Here is a 24943-nt window from a genome sequence, read left to right on the forward strand (position 1 = left end):
GAAAGGCCACTCCCATCCAGGACTTACAGGGAGTCAGAGCTGGCTAACAGAGCTGAGTGAGAGGGGATGTCTTGGCGGTTTCCTAGCCCGCTGCTTCTGCTACAGTCCCCAGCGGCTAATCCTCCCTGCACACACACACACACAGCAGGGCTCCCCCCCCCCCGCCTGCCCGGAGGTGCCAGCTGCCCCATCCTGCTCCTCTTCCTGGTGTTTGGCGGGGAAACCACCCCTGCTGTGACTTGATTGGCAGTTCGTGGACCCGAATTCACATGCTCATTTGGGAGAGGTGAAACTAGAGTTCTGCCCTTCAGGCCCTGGACAGTGCTGGTCGCTTTATGCTGAAAGCCTGGATTGAGCCTAACCCCAGGATAATTGGGTAGGAACGATTATCTTCACCTCTGTAACAGGAATCAAGACCCAGCCAGGGCAATTTGCAAGAGCCGCAACAATAGCGGCAGCATTCAATGCCCTCCGGCTGCGCCTGGCCCCGAGGTCGTCCTCCCCCAGCCCCTTCCGCTGCCAGCCTCGCACTTGCATTCCGCAGTCTCCTGGGGCCGTCCCCTCCCTGTCTACCCTGGGCTCCCGCGGCCCGGCGGCCCGGCGGTGGGCTCCCGTGCGCGCCTCCCGCCCGACCAGGGCCCAGGGTCCGTCAGGAGACAGGGCCGGGGCTGCAGTGTGTAGAGGTACCGGCCTCACCAGCCAGCCCAGCACATGGCGTCCTCACAGCCGCCCTTTGTTTCTGCGGAGTCACAGTCACATGGCGCTTCCGGCACCGGGTGTTCCGGGCGCCGCGCCAGGCCCGGACGCCCCCACCCACGGCCGGGCCCCGCCCGGCCCGCCTATTTCGGAGCCCCGAGCTCTGGAGCCTGCTGGGCTTGGGGGACCCTCCCTGCGACTGCCTTTCTTCCTCTCCGAGCACCACCAATGAGCCTTCCTTAGATTTTTACGACTAAGCTGGCAAACCCAGTATCCAGTGGTTTCCTGAGGTCCACCTGTCTCTCTAGGGGGTCACCTACGGTAAACACGTGGTGGACAAGTACTTAAAACTCCATTCTCATCATTTATGGAGTGACTGAGACAACACAGAACCGCCCTCCCTTCCCTTCTCCGACCACTGCAAACAAAGCAAAACGAATCCCAGCCACCCTGGGGCTGGCTTCCCTCCTCCTCAGCACGGACCATAAGGGCAAAGGCCCCGTGAGTGGGCAGAAATGGGCTCGGCCTCCACTGCTCTATCCTCCCAGGCCTAGTCCATGCCCTGGGACCCTTGAGAACCTTGGAGCCACATTGAGACCATCTCTGCCTCACTCAGCAAATTCAATAATTTATTCAACAAATATTTATTGAAAGCAAAATACATGTTGTGTAACCAAGTCCCTCCCAGATGCCAGCCCTGTCTTAAGCTCGGAAAAGAATGTGAGAGGATTCTCTTTGTGTCTGCAAAGTGCTCATGCTGTCCCCAAGAGGCTCAGGTTCCCCGAGCAGGCCTTCACTCAGAGCAGCTTGGGAGGCCCTAGTAACAGGGTGGACACGCTGTTCCTGGGGACTGGGAATGGGGCCTTGCTTCCCAGCCTTGGAGAGGCAGCAGGGAGCACAGGGCCAGGCCCTGGGTGAGCATGGCAAGGGGTCTTGGGAACCCTTCCTGTCTGAGCAACCTTTCCCAGTGCCTCGTCTGGGCCTGCTGGGACTGAGACAAGGGATAAGCAAGGCCTGGAGAAGTGGAAACCTGGGGGAGGAGAGGAGGCAGCACAAGGTGGACAGGTGGATGGGCAGGGAGCAACTGATGGGGCCACAGGCGAGCATGCACATCCGCTGAGATTCAGGGCTTGGTGGGGAAGAGCAGGCAGGTGAGTTGCCGGCTGCCACTGTGTCTGTCCACAAGGGGCAGAGGGTATTGCGTGTAGTGCTGGACCATGGCAGCCACAGAGGAGAAGCGCTGAACAGAGAGGCAGGGCATCAGTGAGACCCTGGAGCCTCATGCTGGGAGAAACTTCCCAGAACTGCCGGCCTCTGGCGAGGGTGCTTGTTGACATTTTTGTAAATATTTTCCTTCCTGTTTGTTTCATGGGGCTCCACTGCCATCTTGCTGCCCAATCCCAGGCCTTGTGCAACCCTCCTGTGACTATACCCACGGATAGGTTGTTGGTTAAATCATATTTCCAAGGCCAGCTGGGAATAACTCTGGGGACTGGCCTCTGCCCCTGACCTCCAGTGTGCAGAGCCAAGTGGAGAGTGACTGTCTCTGGTCTGTAGCCCAGCCAGTGGTGGGCGCACGTTGAATCCTGGCACAGACAGGAGTCTGGACTCTACCTGGGCTCTGCCGTCCTCCCAACTGGTTCACTACAGGTAACAATGCCCCCATGTGGACCCTGTGCAGACTGAGACATACAGGAGGAAGTGCCTCCCTCAGAGGAAGGTGAACCTCTAGGAAAGGATTCAGGTCACTGGCCACTTTAGAAAAATATAGGATGTGGGGTTTTCCCTAGGCAAATAGCCCTGGCTAGGCCCAGGGTACCCTCTGTTCTGGCTTTGTTGCCCTTTCGCCCCCTGCCTCCTTTAGCACTCACCTCCTCATGGTTCCTGCCCTCCCGGCCCAGGGCATAGTGGCGCCCACTGTCCAGCCGCCGGATGGGAATATTGAAGACCCGTCCATGGAGAAGCACTGCTAGGGTGAGGGGCTGGGAGCCATGAGGGCCTGAGCTGGGGCGCACGGTGTAGGCCCCATCCTGTGGAGGAGACCCATCAGCCTCATCTCCCACTATTTCCACTGTCCACCTGCAGCCCAACCCCCCCCCTTTTTTTTTCCTGAAGTGAGAAGTGGGGAGGCAGAGAGACAGACTCCCGCATGTGACCCACCAGGATCCACCCGGCATGCCCACCAGGGGGCAATGCTCTGTTGCAACCGGAGCCATTCTAGCACCTCAGTGCCTGGGCCAACTTTGCTCCAATGGAGCCTTGGCTGCAGGAGGAGAGGAGAGAGAGACAGAGAGAAAGGAGAGGAGGAAGGGCGGAGAAGCAGATGGGTGCTTCTCCTGTGTGCCCTGACCAGGAATCAAACCCAGGACATCTACACACTGGGCCGACGCTCTACCACTGAGTCACCCGGACAGGGCTGCAGCCCAACCCTTGATGGCTGTCCCCCACCCCTTGCTCAGCTGTCCCTTCCTGCTCGGCCAGCCATAGCCACAAGAGAAAGGGTTTCTGAGAAGGCCCAGGGGCTCTGTAGTTTCCCACCTTCTGGCATCGGAGCAGGGCACTCTCAACAGCATGACGGTCACAGTTCCCTGAGTACCAAGGCTGACCCAGCAGGCTGCCGTCCTGTGCATGCACACACACACACATACACACAGAAGCACTCAGAGATATGTGTGCTAGGGCACTGGATGGGGGCGGGGATCAGAGAACCCTGGGGCCGTTATTTGTGTTCACAGCTGCCTTCCCCAGACAGTCTGTGCAAGCTGAACAAAGATGCACCATGCCTGGTACCCAGCACGGCCCCAGGCACATGTTCCGTACGTGTTCCTTGCAGTGGTGGACACTAGCGCCAGAGGGTTCCTCACAGGCCATGCCCCCAGCCCTCTCCCAGCCCCTCCTCACCTCAGCAGCCGAAGTGCTTCCAGTGGGGGCCACAGAGGAAGGAGAGGAGCTCTGTCCTGCTGGAAGAAGTAGTATAGAGCTAGGGCTGGGAGGGGATTAGACGGAGGAGGCTTGAGGCCCACTGCAGGGGTGGGGAGGATGGAGGGAGTGTGTACAGGGCTGAAACCCAGAGCAGGGCATCCAGTGTTCCCCCTCCTCTCCAGGCCTTGGGCTCTGGTAGGACCCACCAGCGAGGCCACACGTAATCTCCAAATGAGGGGTGATGTTGACGTAAAGGCTGGGAGCTTCCTGCTTTAATGCAGACCTTGGAAAATGCCCAGGGGTGACCCCTCAGACCTGCTTGCAACTGGAGGCAGAGCTGCAGGACCCTCTCCCTCAGCAAAGTGGGGCACGAGGGAGTCCGTGGCCTGCAGGGCTGTGTCTGGGGTGGGCCCTGGCAGGACTGCCTGGGTTCATGCTGAAGATGCCTGGACTCACCTTTAGAGGTGGCATTCGCTGCTCCCTGGGACACAAGAGGTCTGGTCAGAAGAGACTTGGCTCTGTAGGCCTGCTTCTCTGGGCCTGAAGTCCCTCCCTGAGACTCCCTTTCTCTCTCCCTCCCACCCACCTGGTTGTTGGGTACACCCACCCCCAAACCCGCCTTTTACCACCAGCCTCTTACAGTCCAAGCTTTCTCTAGGGCTCTGATGGGCCTGTGGGGAGAAAATTGGGAAACAGAGCTCAGGGCTGTACTTCCTTCAAAAAAAAAAAAAAAAAAAAAAGGGCCAGCCCTGACCGGTTGGCTCAGCGGTAGAGCGTCGGCCTAGCGTGCGGAGGACCCGGGTTCGATTCCCGGCCAGGGCACACAGGAGAAGCGCCCATTTGCTTCTCCACCCCTCCGCCGCGCTTTCCTCTCTGTCTCTCTCCTCCCCTCCCGCAGCCGAGGCTCCATTGGAGCAAAGATGGCCTGGGCGCTGGGGATGGCTCTGTGGCCTCTGCCTCAGGCGCTAGAGTGGCTCTGGTCGCAACATGGCGACGCCCAGGATGGGCAGAGCATCGCCCCCTGGTGGGCAGAGCGTCCGCCCCTGGTGGGCGTGCCGGGTGGATCCCGGTCGGGCGCATGCGGGAGTCTGTCTGACTGTCTCTCCCTGTTTCCAGCTTCAGAAAAATGAGAAAAAAAAAAAAAAGGGGGCCAGTGAACCGAGAGATCCCAGGGTCAGGGCTGGGGAAGCCTGAATTCATCTCTCTCTCTCTCTCTTTCTTTCTTTCTCTCTCTCTCTCTCTCTCTCTCTCTCACACACATGCATGCATGCACACACACACACACCCTGGTGCATTACTCACCTGTGTACTACTGATGTCCTTGGCAGAGGGACCGGGCACATCAGGACTTGGGAGCTCAGAGTCTGAGGTGAGGCAGGGACTAAAAACAGAGGGCAGGCCATGCTGGGCTGGGACTGAAGCTAGGAGACACATGCAGGCCAGGGAGCAGCTGGGGACAACTGCAGGGCCTGCTGCTTCTCTGCAGCCTAGGCTTTCCAGGAACCCTCCCAACGAGGCCATAGCAGCGGGGAAGCCCCCCCCCCCCCCACAGCCCTAAGGCATCCTCTCCCTTGTAGCCACAGTCCGGGTCAGCCTGGACAAAGGTGGAGAGTCCCTGAGTGTCTGAAGGCAAAGGTGTATTGGTGGGGGTGGTCAGAGGAGACAGGGAAGGAAATGGACTCAGAGGAATGTGTTGTGCTGTGAGGCCCTGAGGGCCTCGGGGCGTGATGGGTCTGGGGCAGAGGGAGGTCACCTGGATTGGGCTCACACTCCAGGTAGATGTCCTCATTAGATTCCTTTGCAGAGCCTGGCACCTAAGATAGAGAGGGTGGGCGAGTGAGAGGAGAGCAAAGCCATCACTGGGAGACTATTGGCACCTCATGCCCCCTCACAAGGTGACCCTTTCTGGAAGCCAGCTAGAATGATTAAAATGCCTCCTCTGCCTGCAAGGGGGTGCCCCACAAGCACCTTCCCCTCCAGAGGTGCCCACAGGCCCCAGCGTCAGAGAATGTGGGTGCCCAGGAGGAGCTGTGGGCCAGGCCCTCCACAGTGGCTCTGGGTAGCCCCCTCAGGACAGCTGACCTACACTCTGCCTGGGGCCTGTGGTCGACAGGGAGGAATTCAGCCTTGGGCCTTTTTCCTTGGTTTCAGGGACATTTCCAGGCCCTCCCAGGCATCCCACCCCAACCATGCCAACTTCCTAGCCAGAAGCCTAGAGTGTGAGGTGGGAATTGAGGGGCTGCTCACCACTTGGGCTGGTGCACTCAGCTCTGGAAGAAAAGGAGAGGCCCACCAGTCATAAGCATAGGGAGAAAGGAATTGAAAGAGACTTAGGCTGAAGAGTGGAGTATCCGTGGAACTTATCTGAAGGTGTCCTCGGAGCCAGCATGGAGGCCTCAGCGAACTGCCACCCTCACCACCCTCGCCCCACTCCACTACCCCATGGGGTTGCTTGACTTGGCCTCCCAATTGACTTGCCAGGTTTGGCTCCAAATGACTTGGCACTGTTCCAAAAATCAAAACCCCCTCAAGGTCACAAAGGTTTACCAACCACTGAACATGTAAAAATAAATGTGCCTCAAGTTAGCCATCTGATCTTGGGCAGGAGGCTGCCCCTTCTGGGGCCTTTTAGATGAAAACATGCTAGCTAAGGTCCTTCCCTAGTCTGACACCCAGGGTTTGGGGATCACAGGCCTCCAGGTACTTACCTTAGGGGAAAGTCTCTGGACAGAGGTGGCAATAATGGCATGAATGGAATTAGAGACTGGTGGCCAAAGGGCCCCTTTGATGGGGGATGGCATTCAAATGTGTCTCAATAGCGAGCTTCCTCTGCGCTGAGTAGACTGCCAGTCAGCCCTCTTCATCCTGAGATACCAGTCCCCTACCCAGAGCCCACAGCCGACTCTGCTGTGTGATCTCAGGCAAAGCGTTTTGTGTCTGGGGCCTCAGTCTCCTCAACTGCCTGCCTTTAGGGCAGCGGTTCTCAACCTGTGGGTCGCGACCCCTGCGGGGGTCGAAGGACCAAAACACAGGGGTCGTCTAAAGCCATCGGAAATACATATAACTAGTGTGGGCCGAATACCCCTTCTCAGGGCAGGGGCATGGCCAGGCCCGGAAGAGAGAGGACATCCCCTTTACCTCGCCTCCCAGAGGACAGTCCCGGCTTCACAGCCTCCTTCAGGCTCAGCGCTGCCATCAGCTGTGGACACAATGAGCGGTGAGGGAGACCCAAGTGGGGTGGGGATGTGGAGGGGAAATTGAGGCATGGGAAGGGCAATGTATATCTGTGCAGCTTAAAAAAACACTGCCACACAAGAGTTAATGTACAAAGTGGGCAATCCTTCCCTTTGCCTCAATTCTGTGGCTCTTTCTTTGTCGTGAATCCCTCCTTGGTTTTATTCCAATAAAGTATATGATGAAAGTGGTAGCTTTTAAAGCCCATAGCAGGATCATGGCAGGAGTGCGAGCTGGCAGCAATTGGCAGCTCAATGGGGGATTACTTAACTGTTTAGGTGTGTGTGTGTGTGTGTGTGTGTGTGTGTGTGTGTGTCCTCAGGCCCCAGGGTTCAGGAAGAAGCAGCAGAGCCTGTTTGTCTCCCTCCCCCCAACCTTCCGCTCTGGCAAAAGGGCTGAGTCCTGGGTGCAGACAGGAGGGTGAAAAGACTGGGCTGGGCAGGTGGGAGCAGCAGCTGTTCACTGGGCCCAGACTTCTGATGCATCTAATTTTTCAGGGGCCTCTTGAAAGCAGATGTGGGGGAATCTTGCGAGTGAGGTGCCTCTTAGATTTATTCACTGGGAAATGGTCGCCTGGGGTGGGGCGGAGGGACTTGTGGGGAGTCTGTTCACCTTCCTGGGCTGGAGCTGCCGCGGTGGTGACTTGGGTGGGCTCAGGGGGCCAGAGTGATCTGGAAAAGACCCCAAGCATTTAAATCTCTAGGTTTCTGCCCTGTAAGTTCCCATTTTCCTCCCGCCCCACTTAGCCTCTATTTCCTCCTCCCTCCCTCCCTCCCTCCCGGTCCACCCATCTCACTGGCTTCCTGGCAGCCCTGTCTCCATGGCAACTGGAGGCGGTCAGCTTCCCTGCCCCCATCTGACCCAGCCTGGAGAACCAAGGGGGTGTGATAGCAGTGGGCTCTCCTGTCACCCCTACCCTTGCTCTGAGATTGCTGGGATCTCAGAGGGGGAACGCCAGGCCCCAGAGAACAAGTCGTCCTCTTGCTTTCCCAGTGTTGCCTTGGTTACACTACCCCTCCAGACTCTTCCCATCTTCCACCTTCCTTCTCCCCTCCTCCTTCCATCTCTCTCTCTCCTCTCCCTCTCTCTCAACCCAGCCAAAAGTCCCCAGCAACTGCTAGCTGAGGCCTCTCATAGCTGCCCAGCACGATCGCGAAGAGGCTAGGCCTGCGTCCTTTTTCCTGTGGGAACCCTCCTGCCCTGCTGACCACCCAAACTTCCTGCTTCCACTTCCCAGCCCTTACCCAGGTACACAGAATCCTCCTCAGTGCCAGGAAGGTGGGCAGGGGCTAGATTCAGGGGCAGAGCCTCACAGGGGGGCAGCTCATATTCATCCTCCTCTTCTTCTTCTTCTTCCTCTTCTTCCTCCTCTTCCTCCTCCTGGGCCTTTGGGTAGGGGAGCTGAGCACAGGGGTATGGAGGGGATGCAGGAGGAGGTGGTTCCTACCTTCCCCCACCCTGACCCCAGCTCAGCAACTGGACTTACCCAGTGTCTCCAGGCCCCTGAGACAGGCAGAGAAGGTAGGCAGGGGTCATCTGTTCTCCAAACTGGAGAGTCTGGACAGGAGACTGATGAGACTGGCCTCATCTCCTCCCAGCCTGCCCCCTTTCTAGCACAGTGACTTGCTCCCCCTCCCCAGCGTGATGAACCATCTGCACTTCTACAGCAGCCTCAGTGCTTCTCTAGCTCAGAGGAACCTTCATGACGGGTCTTTCCAACACCGCTCAGGGCCAATGACACAGACGTTTTGGAAACAAAGACCCCTTCCAGCTCTCTGCCTGTTATACCTATGCCAGCCCCCTACCCCATGCACTCCTAATTCTGACCAAGACAGGTAGAAGAGCTAAGCCTCAGGGACTCAGTTGTGCTGGGCTATGATGGCTACAGATGGAGAAGATGCCACTTAGGGAGACTCAAATTGCAAGGGGCCCTGTTCTGCTGGGTCCCTCTTGCTTACTGTGTCACTTACCTATATCCTTGGGAGGTGGAAGAGGTGGCCCCAACCTGTAATCATACTATAGTCAACTCTGCCCAAGGGGTTTTTATCTGCTTTTGAGTTTTTATCATCCAGACACTGCACAATTCCAAGGCATTCATGTCCATGACAATGTGAATGGAGCCCCCTGGAGTTGTGTGACAGCAGCCTGGACAGGGCAGCAGGAGTTAGAGTCTGAGGACCGAGTTAGTGTCCCTGTGGGTATACTGCTGGATGAGTGGGTGCCAAGGGAAGCTGGTAATGGGAGAGCCCTAGTGCTCACAGGGCAGTGGAGGTACAGGAATAGTCTCAGTGGGTGGGCGGGGAGGACCCAGGCACAGCCAGCACAGCCCTAAGGAAGGCTGTGTCCAGGAAAGGGGTGGCAAGGTGGAGACCAGAGAGGAGGGTGGAAGGAAAGCAAGTAGCTAAGTACTCACCTGGGCTTGCTTTCCCTGAGCTTGTCCTGGAGTCAGGGAGGAAGGTAAGGGGGTGATCAGTACAGCTGGATACCACTCCCTGCCCAGCATCCTGGGCCCCCAGCAGTGGGCAGATCTTTGTTCCAGAACCAGGTCTCACCATGGCCAAGGTGAAGGAGCTATGCCTCCCTGAAGCCCAGTCTCCCAGTCTCTGCCACAAATGGCCAGGGGACAGGAGCCTTATTGTTCCCATTATTTGCATCTCAGTCACCTGAAAGGTGGGCCAGCTGTGGCTTCCAACCCCAGACCAACTTCATCCAGGCCACTCCAAGCCCAGCCCCAACCTCCCCACCCACACGGCCTCCCCTGCTGGTGATCTCTAGCCCCTTTGTTCCACAGGCAAAAGAGCTCTCCCCTCCCCACTCAGGCTTGCAAAGTTAGATAAGGGTTCAAAGGCTTTCTACGGCTCTCTGACCAATTTCTCCTCCTCTTAGAGGCTCATACTCACCTGGGACCAGTGAGACCAAGCCCTTTCCCAATTCACAGAAGACATGACATTAATAGACAGATCCAATTAAAAGCAGGAAACTGTCCTTGCAGATACTTTTTTTTTTTTTACAGACAGAGATAGTCAGACAGGGACAGAGAGACTTGACCGCGGGCCTTCAGCAGACCAAGTAACCCCTTGCTCCAGACAGCAACCTTGGGCTCAAGCTGGTGGGCTTTGCTCAAACCAGATGAGCCTTAGCTCAAGCTGGCAACCTCGGGGGTCTCAAACTTGGGTCTTCCACATCCCAGTCCGACGCTCTATCCACTGCGCCACCGCTCGGTCAAGTCTTGCAGGCACTTTTAAAAAACTCTTTATGCCTGTTGTCATTTGCGGGTCAGTTGTGATCAATGGTCAAGGAAATGGAGGTTAGTGAGAAGCTCAGAGAGATACTCATATTTACTTGGACATCTTCCTTTTCTGATGGATGTATTTGTTCATTCAGTAAGTATTTACTGAACATTAACTTCCAGGTGCTGATGATGCTGTAGGAAAACTAAACAGGCAGGTAGGCATTATGTGTGCATTTCCTCAATGAGTTCTCACAATAGCTTCATGATGTAAGGACTAGTTTTATCCTTGCTTTTCAGCACAGAATGCCACAGACTGGTTTAAACAATAGAATTTATTTTTCGTTCTGGAGTCTAGAAATCCAAGATCAAGGTGTCATCAGGGTTGGTTTCTGGTGAGAGCTCCCTTCCTGGCTTGCAGACAACTTCTTGCTGTGTCCTCACATGGCCTTCCCTCTGTGCCTACACAGAGAGAGACTGCTGGTATCACTTCCTATTATAAGGATGCCAGTCCTATTGAGTCAGGGCCTCATCCTTATGACTTCATTTAACTTTTATTACCTGCATAAAGGTTCTAGCTCCAAACACAGTACATTGGGGTTAGGGCTCCAACATATGAATTTTGGGGGACACATTTCTGTCCATAACACTGAGAAAGACTGAGAAGTTGACTTCCCCAAGGTGATGCAAATTAGTAAGAGTTGAAGGTAAAATTCAACCCAAAGTTTGCCCAGCCTAGACCTGTGTATAAACAACTTAGCCATCTTGCACCTCACCCAGGACTGGGTCCTGACTCAACCTTCCTGTGATGGACTCAGGCACATTGGTACTCGCAGGCCTCCTTAAGGAGTCCATGACTTCCAGATACTGTTTCCTGAGTGAGTTTTAGAACTTTGACAGCAGAGAAGTGTTGGGGTGAAAAGAAAGGTTGGAGCCTCGTGTCTAAATCTGTTTAAACCAAGGAATGAGGAAACACAGCTTGTGTTTGTAAGAATTTTCTAGGGCACTATCACTTTCCTATGCTCATTATTTTGGTGAGGTCCCGGCTGCTGGCACAAAGAAGAAATGTAGGCCATGTGCTTGCGTCTTTAGAGGCCATGGTGCTGGGGACACTGGGAAGAAAGCACCAAGGTCGAGGCTGGCCACAGCCTTCAGAGAGGGAGACCAGATGATTTGGAAACTGCAGGAGAAAGGGCATTTAAGAAGCCATGAAATGGCCCTGGTCAGATAGGTCAGTTGGTTGAAGTGTCGTCCCAACATGCTGAGGTTGCAGGTTCGATCCCTCTTCAGGGCACATACAAGAATCAGCCAGTGATGGCATGAATAAGTGGAACAACAAATTGATGTGTTTCTGTGTGTGTGTGTGTTTCTGTCTATCTCCCTTCCTCTCTCTCTAAAAATCAGTAAATTTAAAAAAGTCATGTGTAGTCTAACAGGGAGCCAATTTGGTGCAGTGGGGAAAACAAAAACAAAGAAACAGTCTTCCCTGGGGTCGGAGATGGGGTCTCCTCCTTGACCGCCACTCCCAGCTGACCTTGGTTCCACATTTGGACCATAACGCAGGGGGCAAGTGGAGACCTCTTATGGGACCAGAGTTGTCAAGTCAAAGTCAGCAGGAGGCTTTATGTACCACCCCACTGGAAACAAGCTGGTGTGTGTGTGGGGGTGTGGGGGTGTTACCAGTCCATACTGCCCTTACCTCCGCCACGCCCTCCTTCTGGTCACAGCTTTGCATAGGCAAATGCCAGGGCCTGGATAGCTCGGTTGGTTGGAGCATTGGCCTGATATGCAAAGGTTGCTGGTTTGATCCCTGGTCAGGACACATACAGGTACAGATCAATGTTTTTGTCTTTTTCTCTAAAATCAATAATAATAATAATAAAAGAAATCTTAGCTTCTCAAGCCCTCTTGAGATCTTAAGAACTGGATGCTCCAGGAGAGACTTGGGAATCTAGATGATTTCTAACAAGCACCTTCAATCAATCTTGTGATCTGTCAAGTTTGAGAAAGGCTGCTCTGTAGGAGTCTGAGATGTGATGCCTTGGACACACTGAGAGCCACGTTCAGCCAGGTGGAGGTACCTCCTGGGAAGGTGAGACCAGGCAGAAATGTGTCATAGCTTTATGTTTCTATAGTCTTGAGTCATTTTTATGACAAATGTTAACTATTTTTATAATTTAAAATATCAGTCAATAGATTTTTTTTTAAAGGAAAGAAGGAAGGGAAGGAGAGAGGGTGACCTGGATTTCAAACATGAAGAAGCACTAGAAGGAGTATGTCTTGGGAGCCAGGGGGGCCCTGGCTGTGGGAGGTGAGGCCAAGGGCAGGATCTGGGAGTGTGAGGCCACCCTGGAGACCAGGGAAGTAGGGGAAAGGGTGCTGAGAATACAAGGATTCTTCTCCCGGGAGAATGGAAATCCACAGAGCAAGTGCAAGGGATGGGGTAGAAAGGGAAGGAAGAACTTTCTGAGCATGAGGTTAGGGCCAAGCAGGAGGCATGGAACAGGGCTGAACATGAGGGGCCGGGAAGGGGTAACTTGGAAGTGGAGAACGAGGTCCTGTGAGGGCTAAGGGAGAATGAGCGCTCAAGATATTTTTACCTGAGCAGGTGGCCAAGGTCCATCTCTGGTTGGGTTAGTTCATGTCAGGGACGATCTTTTTTTATTTTTTTATTTATTTTATTTTTTTTCTTCTTATTTTCTGAAGCTGGAAATGGGGAGAGACAGTCAGACAGACTCCCGCATGCGCCCGACCAGGATCCACCTGGCACGCCCACCAGGGGCGAAGCTCTGCCCACCAGGAGGTGATGCTCTGTCCCTCCAGGGCTTCGCTCTGCTGAGACCAGAGCCACTCTAGCGCCTGGGGCAGAGGCCAAGGAGCCATCCCCAGCTCCCGGGCCATCTTTGCTCCAATGGAGCCTTGGCTGCGGGAGGGGAAGAGAGAGACAGAGAGGAAGGAGGGGGGGGTGGAGAAGCAAATGGGCGCTTCTCCTATGTGCCCTGGCCGGGAATCGAACCTGGGTCCCCCACACGCCAGGCCGACGCTCTACCGCTGAGCCAACCGGCCAGGTCCACAGGGATGATCTTGAAGCAAGGTTATTGGAAATAGGGGAGAAAGGGGGCCTTCCTGGGCTGAGGAATGAAGGGGAGTGTTGGGGCTGGTTTAGCACAAACTGGCAGAGACCCCTCTTCCTCTGCAGCCCACTGCCCTCCCAGGCCTGCTGAGTCAGCTTACTCTGGTGGCAGCTGTAATGGGCGATGCAGACAGAGGCCATTGCTGTAATGTGATGGACAGAGGCCCGGACAAGCTTCCTAAGAGGACTCTCTGGCTCCTGTTCCTCCACGGTCATTTTTTGCTGCACCTCCAGAGGTTTGTAATAGACTCTCCCTCCCTCCCTCCTGAAAGTAGATACAAAACTTAGTGTGTAGTTTGTCTCTATTTTTCTGGAATGCATAACACTAGCTTTCAATAGATTCCAAGGGGCCCTGGCCAGGTAGCTCATTTGGATAGAGTGTCGTCCTGTTACACCAAGGTTGCGGGTTCGATCCCTGGTCAGGGCACATATAAGAATCAACCAATGAATGCATGGATAGGGGGAATAAGAAATTGAGGTTTCTGTCCCTGTCTCTAAAATCAGTAAATAAATAAGAAATAAAATAATTCTTAAAACTGGTTCTGCCTGACCAGGCAGTAGCACAGCAGATAGAGCGTTGGCCTGGGATGCTGAGGACCCAGGTTCGAAACCCCGAGGTCACTGGCTTGGGATCATAGACCCTATGGTCGTTGGCTTCAGTCCCAAAGTCATGGGCTTGAGCAAGAGGTCACTGGCTCAGCTGAGGCCCCCCAGTCAAGGCACATATGAAAAAACAATCAATGAACAACTAAAGTGCCACACGAAGAACTGATGCTTCTCATCTCTCTCCCTTCCTGTCTGTCCCTGTCTGTCCTGTTGTGCTCACTCTCTCTCACTAAAAAACAAAAAAGAAAAACAAAAAACCTGTGGTTCCAACATGATTGGGGCCCCAGGAGGCCCATTCTGTACCTATTGACTTAAAGAAATTTCATTTGGAAGAAATTTAGATTTTTAAAAAACAGTGCTTTTAATATATAGCAAACACAATAAAAAAGAAAAAGGACTCTTCTATATGTATGTTAATCTTCAAAAAAGTTTGTCTTTTGCCACCCCCTCCAATCCGCTCTCCTTACCTGCACCTGGCAATGCCCTCTTCATAGGTGGTTCAAACACTCCTTTCCCAGACCCCAGCCTTCTCTCCTCCCCCTCACTCCTTATTATGCAGATCACCACAGCTTCATAGTTGTTTTAAAACTTGATCCATGAGCCTGACCTGTGGTGGCGCAGTGGATAAAGCTTGGACCTGGAAATGCTGAGGTCTCCAGTTCGAAACCCTGGGCTTGCCTGGTCAAGGCACATATGGGAGTTGATGCTTCCTGCTCCTCCCCCCTTCTCTCTCTCCTCTCTCTCCCTCTCTGTTTCACTTCCTCTATAAATAAATAAATAAATAAATAAATAAATAAATAAATAAATAAAAGATTAAAACTTGATCCATGAGCCCACTGCCCAGATTCTACCCAGGAGAGAGCCAGGAAGTGCCCCAGTATTCGAGACAGACACTTGTTGTTACGTGGCTTTTCTCATCCATTTCTAGTCTCACACAGGCTCCTCCTACCTGCCGGCTGTGTGTCTGCCATTCTTTGGTGGAACACTCTGGCCTCCTTCCTCCCTCCTTCATTCACAGCTTAAGTGACCCTCAGCATGAATCTCCAACCAGTGCAGTCTGCTCCCCAACCCTCAACACTCTTGGGGCTCTCATCACAATGAAATCTACAGATTTCAGGACTAGGCTATAGACTTGCACTCAATGGGTAACAACTGGGTATAGTTGGTTCACAGTCAAATTCCAAGGGCCCAGCCCACAGCTTGGCATAGCAGGCTCCTGAAAAATATTTGTTGCAGTTGCATATTTAAATCTTGCTCAAAGCCCTCCTCTCTACAAACATCCTTGGCTTCTCTCTTCTGAAAAGACCCATGACTTGCTCCTTTCTTGCCCACTGGACACCAGCCACCAGACGTAGACTGGTGAGCAGTATCTGAGCCCCTTTCCCTGTTACCTGCAAATAATCCTCTTCTCTACATGCAGATGGATTACTAAGGATTCTTCTCTGGGTACCTTTGACCAATCTTGCCAGCACCCTACTGGGTCCTTTCCTCTATTTACCTTCTGAGTGGGGGAGGGATGTATTCCTCCCTACCTTCCTGGGCACTCCACTCCTTTTTTATTTCCCCACCCCCAACTCCCTGCCAGATGTAATTTGGCCCTGCTTAGACTTCCTTCAGCTCAGCGCCCAGAAGCCTGGCATCTCCTGTTCCCACTGAATCCTTGTTCCTTTCTCTAAAGTCTGATGAGCCGAGAGACCAGAAAACCGGCCTGGTCTTCTACCAACCTCTCTGAAAGACCGCACTGCCATTCCCGGATGTGTCTCCATCCCCACATCCTTCCTTGATGGGTGAGGAGGGCCCTGAGATCACCCTCCCCACTTTTAACCAACGGAAAAGCTGAGACTAAAGCGGAGATGGATGCTGGGCCTAGGGCCAAGGCAATCTAATTATGTACACAGGACCAAAGCCCTCAGTCCCCTCACCCCAGTCCCAGGCCGCCATAGGGACCTGAGCAGTGGTTCTCGGGAAAGGGCGACCCCTGGTGGTAAGGAGAAGCATGGCGAACTGTCCCCATCTCCAGGACAGGCTGACAGGAAAGGACGTGGCCTGGAGGGCCACCGATAGAGGCTTTAATTATCATGATATTGATACAAAGACCTCGCTTCGAAGGGCAGATATCTGTGACGTCCTATACAAATACAAGATTTCTGAAATATGGACAAACGATATTAAGGAAAAATTCTACCATTATTCCACTATACGTGAAAGGTGTTTGTAATTTTCAAACGCCATTTAAATTTTTTCTTTTTCTTTTTTTTTATAGAGACAGAGCGAGAGTCAGAGAGAGGGATAGATAGGAACAGACAGGAACGCAGAGAAACGAGAAGCATCAATCATCAGTTTTTTGTTGTAGCACCTTAGTTGTTCATTGAATGCTTTCTCATACTGTGCCTTGACCGTGGGGCTACAGCAGACCGAGTGACCCCCTTGCTCAAGCCATCGACCTTGGGTCCAAGCTGGTGAGCTTTGCTCAAACCAGATGAGCCCGTGCTTAAGCTGGCAACCTCGGGGTCTCGAACCTGGGTCCTCCGCATCCCAGTCCAACGCTCTAGCCACTGCACCACTGTCTGGTCAGGCTCAAACGCCATTTTAAACAAACTTTTATTGAAAACATTCATGTGCTAAAGGTATCGCTGCAAAATAGGGAATTTTGCAGTTGCATCAGGATGTGTAACCAGTGTAGGTGCATGCATTTTCTTGCACAGAATATGTGTGTACCTGAGTGGCTCCCAAAGTCCTGAAGGGGAAAGAACCCAACTTTGGAACACAGTACCCTTAGCCTTCCCTGCAATGACCTAATAACACTGCCCTGTGACTTTTAACTCCATCCTGCTGGCTGTATATTTAGGAAGGAGGAATAAACATTAAATGGCTTCTAACATATCACCAGCAAGCAACACAGGCTCTTACTGATTCAAGAGCAGGGTGCTAAACCCTAGAATGCCGTCAAAGGCGAGAACAGGCTTTTATTAAAGAGCCCAGGAACTGGGGCGATAGGTTTCTCCAAGTTCCTATGGTATCTATCTTTTGTGTCTAGGGGCAGAAAGACTACTGAACAAAAAGGTTGGTTGTCTTAACAGAAATACTTGGAAAACCAAGTCTTTGAGAACTTCCCGGCAAAAACGGGCATGCTTAGAGCCCACCTGACCAGTTATTATGACCCCAACTCCCACTATCAAGGGAATCTGAGCAACCAATACGGCATATACTCTCTGGAGTTGTTGCTGTTTCGAGATTAAATGGAGTATTTCTGGGAAGTAGCTGGTCTCGACCTAACTACAGAAGAATACAATCTTATTAACGTTACAGGGTCCGGCTATACCTTCATAAATTAGGTCTTTTCCTATCAGCCTTGATGGTCAGGGACATAGCAGTGTATGACCAGATCAGAAAACGTAAATGCTGAAAATGGGGTTGGAGACACAAAGTCAAATGTGTTGCTGGCTACTGTGGTGTCACTGCTCCCGATACCAGCGTAACCTGAATCCCCACTTGGGAGCCAGAAATCAACTGAGAAGAGGCCTCTGGAGAGAGACTGCCTGGCCCCGGAGGGTGAATGGAAGTGGGGCCTCAGCACAGCTCATCCCACCGAGCAGGCTGGACCCCCGCGTTCCTGACTTGCACTGACGGTTGGGGTAAGTCCCTTCTGTAGCGCCACAGAGGCTCCCTGGGTAACCTGGGAGTCAGGGCAAGAGTTCTGGCGCTTGACCCTGGGGGTGAGCAGAGCAGTCTGAAAGCACGCCGAATACGAGTGCCCTGGGTATAGCTTCCTGGCAGCCCCTCGGCCTTACCTGGCCTGGCCTGGCCTGGCCTGTAAAGCTGAAGCCTGGGCGCAAGGCGCTGCGAGCGGTCGGACACGGCGGCCCGAGCATCCGGACCTACAGCCCAGCGCACTGAGGACCGATCCTTGCCTGGGCTTTCCCACCCCCGCAGGCCTAATCCGCCTGAGGAAGGGACTGCTCCTCCCTCCAGGAGAGGGCTCGCTCCAAGGGACGGAGGAGAGCGAGGGGAGGCGACCAGGCCCCCACCCACCATCCTGGAGGATGGAGTTGCTCTTCCCGTGCAACCCCAGCCTCGCTGCGAGGGGGCGGGGCTCAGGCTCACGAAGGAGGGCTGGGACGGCCAACCCCGCAGCAGAGCAGAGTGCGGGGGCGCGGAACCGGACTGGCACCGGAAGAAGACCCCTTCCCCACAGCAGCGGAGGCCCCAGTCGGCTACGGGGATCCCACTGCGCGGAACGCTGTCTTCCGGTCGCGATCGCGCCCCTCCTCGAGGTCCCGCCCTGCCGCCCATTCCTGCTGGGAATTGTAGTTCGTGGGGGGCGGGGCTGGTGGGGCGGGCGCGTGCACGTGTCTGTGACTGTGTCCAGGCCTGCTATGGCGTCCCTGTCCTCCTGACCTCGCTCGCCATGGTCCACTGGACCTGGACTTGTCGCAGGAGTCGCAGCTCACTCCTGCTGGGATTTGTAATTCGAGCCTGCGGAGGTGTGTGTGTGTGTCCGGGGATCGCACCCGAGTCAAACCCGGAGCAGGGTCATCCTATTCCTTGTTTTCCTGCGTGCCCTGGACAGAAGGCCTGGTGCGGTGTTCCTAACTCCAGCCGGGCTCCCCAGGCCCGTCCTGCCGCCCTGCGGTGTATCTGCAGGTGAATGCAGGACCAGCCTCCAAGTGTGCAAACTGAGGCACAACTAGGGGCCTGGCCAGCCTTAAGTGGAAAGGCTGGAAAAAAAGACAGACCCTGAGATCGCCAGCTTGAGCTCGGGCTCATCTGGTTTGAGCAAAAGCTCACCAGCTTGGACCCAAGGTCACTGGCTCGAGCTGAAGGCCCGCGGTCAAGGAACATATGAGAAAGTAATCAGTGAACAATTAAGGTGTCACAAGGAGAAACTGATGATGCTTCTCATCTCTCTCCTTTCCTGTCTGTCTGTCTCTGTAAAAAAAAAAAAAAAAAAAAAAAAAAGGCGGAAGGGAGGCCTTGGCCTGGAAGGCCTACCCCAAGAAGCCTGGTGGGCAAGGCTGGGCTAGGAGAGTCTAGAGCCCTTTCAGTTCTTAAGAGTCTGTGATCAACGTTGTCTTTTTCTTTTTTTTTTTTCAGTTAATTTTAGAGAAGGAGGAGGAGAGAATGAGATTGATTTGTTGTTCCACTTATTTATGTATTAATTGATTGACTCCTATGTGCCCTGACTGGGGATCCAACCCACAACCTTGGCTCTGGGATGACCATCTAACGAACTGAGCTATCCTACCAGGACTGTTAGTGCTGTCTTAAAATGATTAATAGAGCCGCCCAGGACTGGCTGACACGGTAGAACTGGTTACCTACAGGGTTTACAGATAAAATTTTTATTTGCTAAATTTGGCAACACTATAGAGGATGTTCAGGGTGGGAGGAAGTAGCTTGCGGCAAAGAAAACCAAGAAATGGGGTGACCCTGGCTGACAGGTTTGCTTTGAGGTCAAATGGGATTTGTGAGTGGGATGAGGTATTTTGTACACCGTAAAGCTCAGGGCATGGGTGAGATGTTATCATCGCCAGGATCTGAACCAGAAACACTGGAGAAAGGGCTCTGGACCTTCAGGAGCACCGCTTTAAAGGGAAGGTACACTACTATAGTTATGTAAGATGTGCCCATTAGGAGAAGCTGGGTAACAGAGACATGGGACCTCTCTATACTATTTTTTAAATAAGGTACAAATGGGTCAAGGATGGCTTTGCCACTGAAAGATTACAACACCCCTTTGTTTTTTGTTTGTTGACAGCTTTATTAAATGAACAATTTAATGTTTTTAGTATATTCACAGTGCGGCCATGACCAAAATTTAATTTTATTTTATTTTTTACCACAATCTAATTTTAGAACATTTTTATAACCCCCCAGAAGAAATTTGTATCCATTAGCAGTCACCCCCTAAAAACCCCATCCCCTCTAGCCCTAGGCAACCATAAACCTACTATTAAATGTATTTCTATAGATTTACCTATTCTGGACATTTCATATAAATCAAATCATATAATATGTTGTCTTTTATGACTAGCTTTTTTCATTTAGCATGTTTAATTAATTGTCCAGGTTTTAACGTGTATCAGTACTCTGTAGTATTTTTGCAACTTCTTGTGAAATAAGAGTTTTCTTTTAAACAGAGTACCTAGAGCAGGGGTAGTCAACCTTTTTATTTTATTTATTTATTTATTTATTTATTTGGGGGGGGGTATTCATTTTTAGAGAGAAGAGAGAGAGAGACAGTGAGGGAGAGAGAGGAGAGAGAGACAGAGAGAGAGAAGGGGGAAGAGATGGAAGCATCAGCTCTCATATGTGCCTTGACCAGGCAAACCCAGGGTTTTGAACCAGCGACCTCAGCATTTCCAGGTCTACGCTTTATCCACTGCGCCACCACAGGTCAGGCTAGTCAACCTTTTTATACCTACTGCCCACTTTTGTATTTCTGTTAGTAGTAAAATTTTCTAACTGCCCACCGGTTCCACAGTAATGGTGATTTATAAAGTAGGAAAGTAACTTTAACTTTATAAAATTTATAAAGCAGAGTTACAGCAAGTTAAAGCATATAATAATAATTACTTACCAAGTACTTTATGTCAGATTTTTGCTAAATTTGGCAGAATGAATCTTTATAAAACAACATACTATAGTTAAATCTATCTTTTTGTTTATATTTTGGTTGCTCTGCTACCACCCACCATGAAAGCTGGAACGCCCACTAGTGGGCAGTAGGGACCAGGTTGACTACCACTGCTCTAGAGGGTGAGCAGAGGTAGCTCCTTGTATGTGAAGAATGACTCAGCTGGCACTGACTGAGAGCAGTGCGGGCCTTGGGGAAGGCGGAGGGAAGGCAGGGCCTGACAGAGAGGGGGGGCCCATCTCAGCCCCCTCCACCCAGGAGGCTATGGGCAGTGAGGGGTGGGAACTGGGAGGAAACAAATGGGGTCCCACCACATGGCTCTCAACCCACTCTCTGCCACTTACTAAGTGGGTTCTGGAGCACATTATTTTTACCTCAATTTGCCTCCATTTCTGTATCTGTAAAATGAAGATAAAAAGACAATCTACTTTAGAGGGTGAATAGGAGGGTTAAATGAAAAATATAAAGGACAATGCCTGACATATAATGCTAGCACTCAATAGTTTTAGCTCTTATCATGACCTTATAGTACAATAGATAAGAGAATCCTGCGTAACCCTGGCCTTGAGGGATAAACCTGCCCTGTGTCTTGCCTGGGGACCAGTCTCTTTTTCCCCAGACACTCAGTGTCCTTCTGTGCCATCACAACACTCCCCCTGAGCTCCACCTGCCCCACTCATTCATACTGTACTGGACTGTCCCACTCTTACCACGGAATTCCAAATTGTCACTGTCCAGGACACCTCCGAACACCCAGCAGTGAACAAATAACGGCATGACCTGTGGTGGCGCAGTGGATACAATATCAACCTGGAATGCTGAGGTTACCGGTGAGAAACCCTAGGTTTGCCTGGTCAAGACACATAAGACAAGCAATCAATGAACAACTAAAGTGAAGCAACTATGAGTTGATACTTCTTGCCCCGCCCCACTCCTTCTCTGTAAAATCAATAAATAAAAATCTCTAAAAAAAACCCTCCAAAAAACAACAAACAAAAAACTTTCCAATCTTGAACTTGATGCAGAAATAATGGCTATCCAGACCCCTGACCATTCCTCAGAACTAGTTGAAATGATCTAGAGCCTGACCAGGCAGTGGCACAGGGGATAGAGCATCAGCCTGAGATGCTGAGAACCCAGGTTTAAAACTCCAAAGTTGCTGGCATGAGCTCGGGTTCATCTAGCTTGAGTACGGGGTACCTAGCTTGTACATATGACCCTATGGTCACTGGCTTGAGCCCAAAGATCACTGGCTTGAAGCCCAAGGTCACTGGTTTGAGCCCAAGGTTTCTGGCTTGAGCAAGGGGTCACTGGCTCATCTGAAGCCCCGTCAAGGCACATATGAGAAAGCAATCAATGAACAACTAAGGAGCCACAACTATGAGTTGATGTTCCTCATCTCTCTGCCTGTCAGTCTGTCCCTCTCTCACACACACACAAAAAAAATCTAGAAAATTTACCGCTGATTCAATTCAAAAGCTAGAAACGTCGTGAGTCAATGCGATTAAAGAATATCCTGGGGAATTTATACATTGGAAATTTTAGGTATTGAGACAGATCCCTGTCAGTCCCACAGGCTGAAGAAATGCAACAAACAGCCCAGCCTGAACTGTGCTTCCAGGCTGGAGTCAAAGGAGCCAGAAGGAACTCTCCTTGTCTAGCGCTTGAATTTTACTGGGACACTGAGACTCAAAGAGAAATGTGTGGCAGATTAGGGAGAATCCTTTGCAATTTCAGGAAATTCTTAACCTTGGAAATCAGTTTACAGCCTTGGTTCATGGACACAGAGGCAGAAAGCTGGCCATCTTGGGCACCCGCAGACCTTGGCCACAGCCCAAGCAGCCAAGCCCGGAAGTCAGTGTCTGAGGCCTCCCTGTTCTAGTTTCTTTCAGCCAGATGTTTGTCCTAGAAGTAGGAATTTATTAATAATCATGGTCATTCTTTCCTTTTGTGGCCATTACTGAAGCGCCAGCGGGCAAAATAAAGTTTAGTCCTTTTTGGCAAAGTAGTCCAGGTTTAGAGGAAGAAATATGTCCTACACTGAATCAGTACAGCAGGAGAAAGCTAATCATACAGTTTTCATGGGCACTCACACCAGCAAGGTGCTTATCACTAGGCTAAAGCTGGACAAAGACTACAAAAAGATCCTTGAATAGCCCGACCTGTGGTGATGCAGTGGATAAAGCGTCGACGCTGAGGTCGCCGGTTCGAAACCCTGGGCTTGCCTGGTCAAGGCACATATGGGAGTTGATGCTTCTAGCTCCTCACCACCTTCTCTCTCGGTCTCTCTCTCCTCTCTCTCTCCCTCTCTGTCTCTCTCTCTCCCTTTCTCTCTCCTCTCTAAAATGAATAAATAAAAATTTTTTAAAAAAATTAAAAAAGATCCTTGAATATAAAACCAAATCTTGCTATGCAGGAAAAGGAAAGGGCAAATATAAGGACAAAACAATCATCCCTGGCCAGGGTTCAGTGGATAGAGTGTCAGCCTGGTCTTTGGTTGCCCCAGGTTCAATTCCTGGTCAGGGCACACAGGAGAAGCGACCATCTGCTTCTCATCACCTCCCTCTCCCCCTTTTCTCCCTCTTGCCCTTTCGCAGCCAGATCAATTGATTTGAGCGTGGCCCCAGGCACTAAGGCTAGCTTGGTTGGTCTGAGCACAGCAGCCTCAGGTGCTAAAAATAGCTTGGTACTTGAGCATCAGCCCTAGACGGGGTTGATCCACTGGGTGGATCTCAGTCCAGGAGCATGCGGGAGCCTGCCTATCTCCCTTCCTTTCACTTAAAAAAAAAAAAAAAAAGTTGAGAATTTGCAGGAATAAAGTAATCTTATATACAGCTTTCATAAAAACTGTTAAATGGGCCCTGGCCAGTTGGTTAGTGTGTTGTCCCAATTATGCCAACGTTGTGGGTTCCATCCCCAGTCAGGGCACATACAAGGATCAACCAATGAGTGCATAAATAAGTGGAACCACAAATTGATGTTTCTCTCTCTCTCTAAAAACAAACAAACAAAAAATCTGTTAAAATGATAAAAGAAAAATAATGGTCACAGCACCTTGCATGTATACAGGCCTGTTTTCAAATTGCCTCCCACAGGTTGTGTCAGTGGATCCCCACAATTCTCTGAGGTAAGGAGAGCTGGGGTACTGTTCTTGCTTCACAGGCAAGGAAGGAACCAGCTTACACAACCTTCCTAAGGTGACAGGCTGGAGCAGTTCTAGAATGTAGGGGTTTTGCTCTCTAACCTGTTAAAACACCAATAAAATTTTTTGGAGTGTCTATTACTTGCTGAGTGCTCTGCTGGGTGTTGGGGTCACCAGGATAACCTATCATGGTTCTGGTGCTTGAGGAGCTAAGAGGCACTTTCTGAGTGGTGGCAGAAGTGTTTCATATCTTGGTGGGGATATCTTGGTTACATGGGTGTTTGCATATATCAAAACTCTCAGCCTGACCTGTGGTGGCACAGGGGAGAGAGCATCGATCTGAAATGCTGAGGTCACCGGTTCGAGGCCCCAAAAGGCTTGCCCAATCAAGGCACATATGAGAGGCAACTATGAGTTGATTCTTCCTGTTTCTCCCCACCCCCTACCTTTCTTTCTCTCTTTCTAACTCCATCTTTCTCTCTCTCCCCTCTCTCTAAAATCAATAAATAAAATCGCTAAAAGATTAAAAAAAAAAAATAAGCCTGACCAGTGAATACAGTCTTGGCCTGGGATGGTGAGGACCGAGGTTCGAGACCCCGAGGTCACTAGTTTGATCGTGGGCTCACCAGTTTGATTGCAGGGTTGTTAACATGACCCCATGGTTGCTGGCTTGATCCCAAACGTCACTGGCTTGAAACCCAAGATCGCTGGCTTGAGCAAGGGGTCACTAGATCTGCTGGAACCCCCTGGTTAATGCACATATGAGAAAGCAATCAATGAACAACTAAAGTGACACAACTATAAGTTGATGCTTTTCATCTCTCTCCCTTGCTGTCTGTCTGTCCCTCTCTCTCTCTCTTGCTCACTAAAAAACAAAACAAAACTCATTCAACTGTATACTTATGACTTGTAAAATTTTCACTGTAAATTTTACCTTAAAAGTTTTAGAAAATGGACATGCTTTGGAAGGATATTTCTAGCATGGCCTTAATAGCTGTCTGGAAGCAGGCCAGGAGCTGATTAGGTTGCCCATGGATACAATTCCACCTTTGCTAGTGGAATGTGGCTGAAAAGTTTTCTCCTGGAGCTGTATATCCCGATGGTCCAGTGGCCTTGATGCCCAGAGCATGTGAGGAGCACTATGGTGGGTGTCAGGGGTCACTACATGTTTCAGAGGAGGGATTTATAAGCTGAGTCTGCAGGTGAGCAGTTGGTCAGAGGAGGAGGGAGGCCAGGGGTGGTGTCTAAGCATTCCTCAGTAGCATGTGGCTGTCCAGCATCACCCGGATGGAAAGGGGTAGAACCAAGCTTTGAGTTGCTTCACTTCCCCTATGCCCCATCTGT

At 51.6% G+C, this 24943-nt stretch overlaps 2 protein-coding genes and 1 long non-coding RNA gene across 7 annotated transcripts in view; 1 reads left to right on the top strand and 2 right to left on the bottom strand.

Moving 5' to 3' along the window:
- Positions 1 to 1307: 1307 nt before the first annotated feature.
- On the bottom strand, positions 1308 to 10317 carry SH2D6 (SH2 domain containing 6). Of its 4 annotated transcripts, none has more exons than XM_066377810.1 (17): positions 10195 to 10317; positions 9266 to 9291; positions 8823 to 8857; positions 8339 to 8355; positions 8097 to 8253; positions 7465 to 7523; positions 6757 to 6817; positions 5866 to 5888; positions 5372 to 5432; positions 4921 to 4999; positions 4259 to 4289; positions 4074 to 4099; positions 3753 to 3901; positions 3598 to 3656; positions 3235 to 3318; positions 2568 to 2726; positions 1308 to 1936 (listed from the first exon to the last, which is right to left on the bottom strand). In XM_066377810.1, the coding sequence occupies exons 1-17, from the start codon at positions 10252 to 10254 to the stop codon at positions 1820 to 1822; spliced, it is 1203 nt and encodes a 400-aa protein (XP_066233907.1). In that variant the 5' UTR covers positions 10255 to 10317; the 3' UTR covers positions 1308 to 1819. The 4 variants fall into 4 exon arrangements, with proteins under 4 accessions (XP_066233907.1, XP_066233905.1, XP_066233906.1 ...); XM_066377808.1 differs by having other exon boundaries at positions 8339 to 8409; XM_066377809.1 differs by lacking the exon at positions 10195 to 10317 and adding an exon at positions 9405 to 9546.
- A 2840-nt stretch (positions 10318 to 13157) lies between these two features.
- On the bottom strand, positions 13158 to 17743 carry LOC136400713 (uncharacterized). The gene is made up of 3 exons (XR_010750366.1): positions 17622 to 17743; positions 13316 to 13479; positions 13158 to 13212 (listed from the first exon to the last, which is right to left on the bottom strand). It is a non-coding gene; the product is annotated as an uncharacterized lncRNA (long non-coding RNA).
- Positions 17305 to 24943, top strand: part of CAPG (capping actin protein, gelsolin like) — a 49267-nt gene continuing 41628 nt past the window's right edge. Inside the window, exon 1 of one of the 2 annotated variants that reach the window (XM_066377840.1) lies at positions 17305 to 17455. The gene's annotated coding sequence lies outside the window, so the exon portion shown is untranslated. The remainder of the gene's footprint in view (positions 17456 to 24943) is intronic. The other variant, XM_066377839.1, reaches the window with a different exon arrangement.

The sequence above is a fragment of the Saccopteryx leptura genome, chromosome 3 (assembly GCF_036850995.1).
Source record: "Saccopteryx leptura isolate mSacLep1 chromosome 3, mSacLep1_pri_phased_curated, whole genome shotgun sequence".
Taxonomy (NCBI): domain Eukaryota; kingdom Metazoa; phylum Chordata; class Mammalia; order Chiroptera; family Emballonuridae; genus Saccopteryx; species Saccopteryx leptura.

Bases quoted from the DNA above. Each gene is read 5' to 3' on its own strand.
- SH2D6 (XM_066377807.1), bottom strand. From the start codon at position 9,506: ATGCAAATAATGGGAACAATAAGGCTCCTGTCCCCTGGCCATTTGTGG. The intron at 3,319-3,597 runs GTGAGGAGGGGC...GTGCATGCACAG, and splicing joins GAAGCACTTCGGCTGCTGAG to GACGGCAGCCTGCTGGGTCA. The intron at 2,727-3,234 runs GTGGGAAACTAC...TCTCCTCCACAG, and splicing joins CCCTGCTCCGATGCCAGAAG to GATGGGGCCTACACCGTGCG.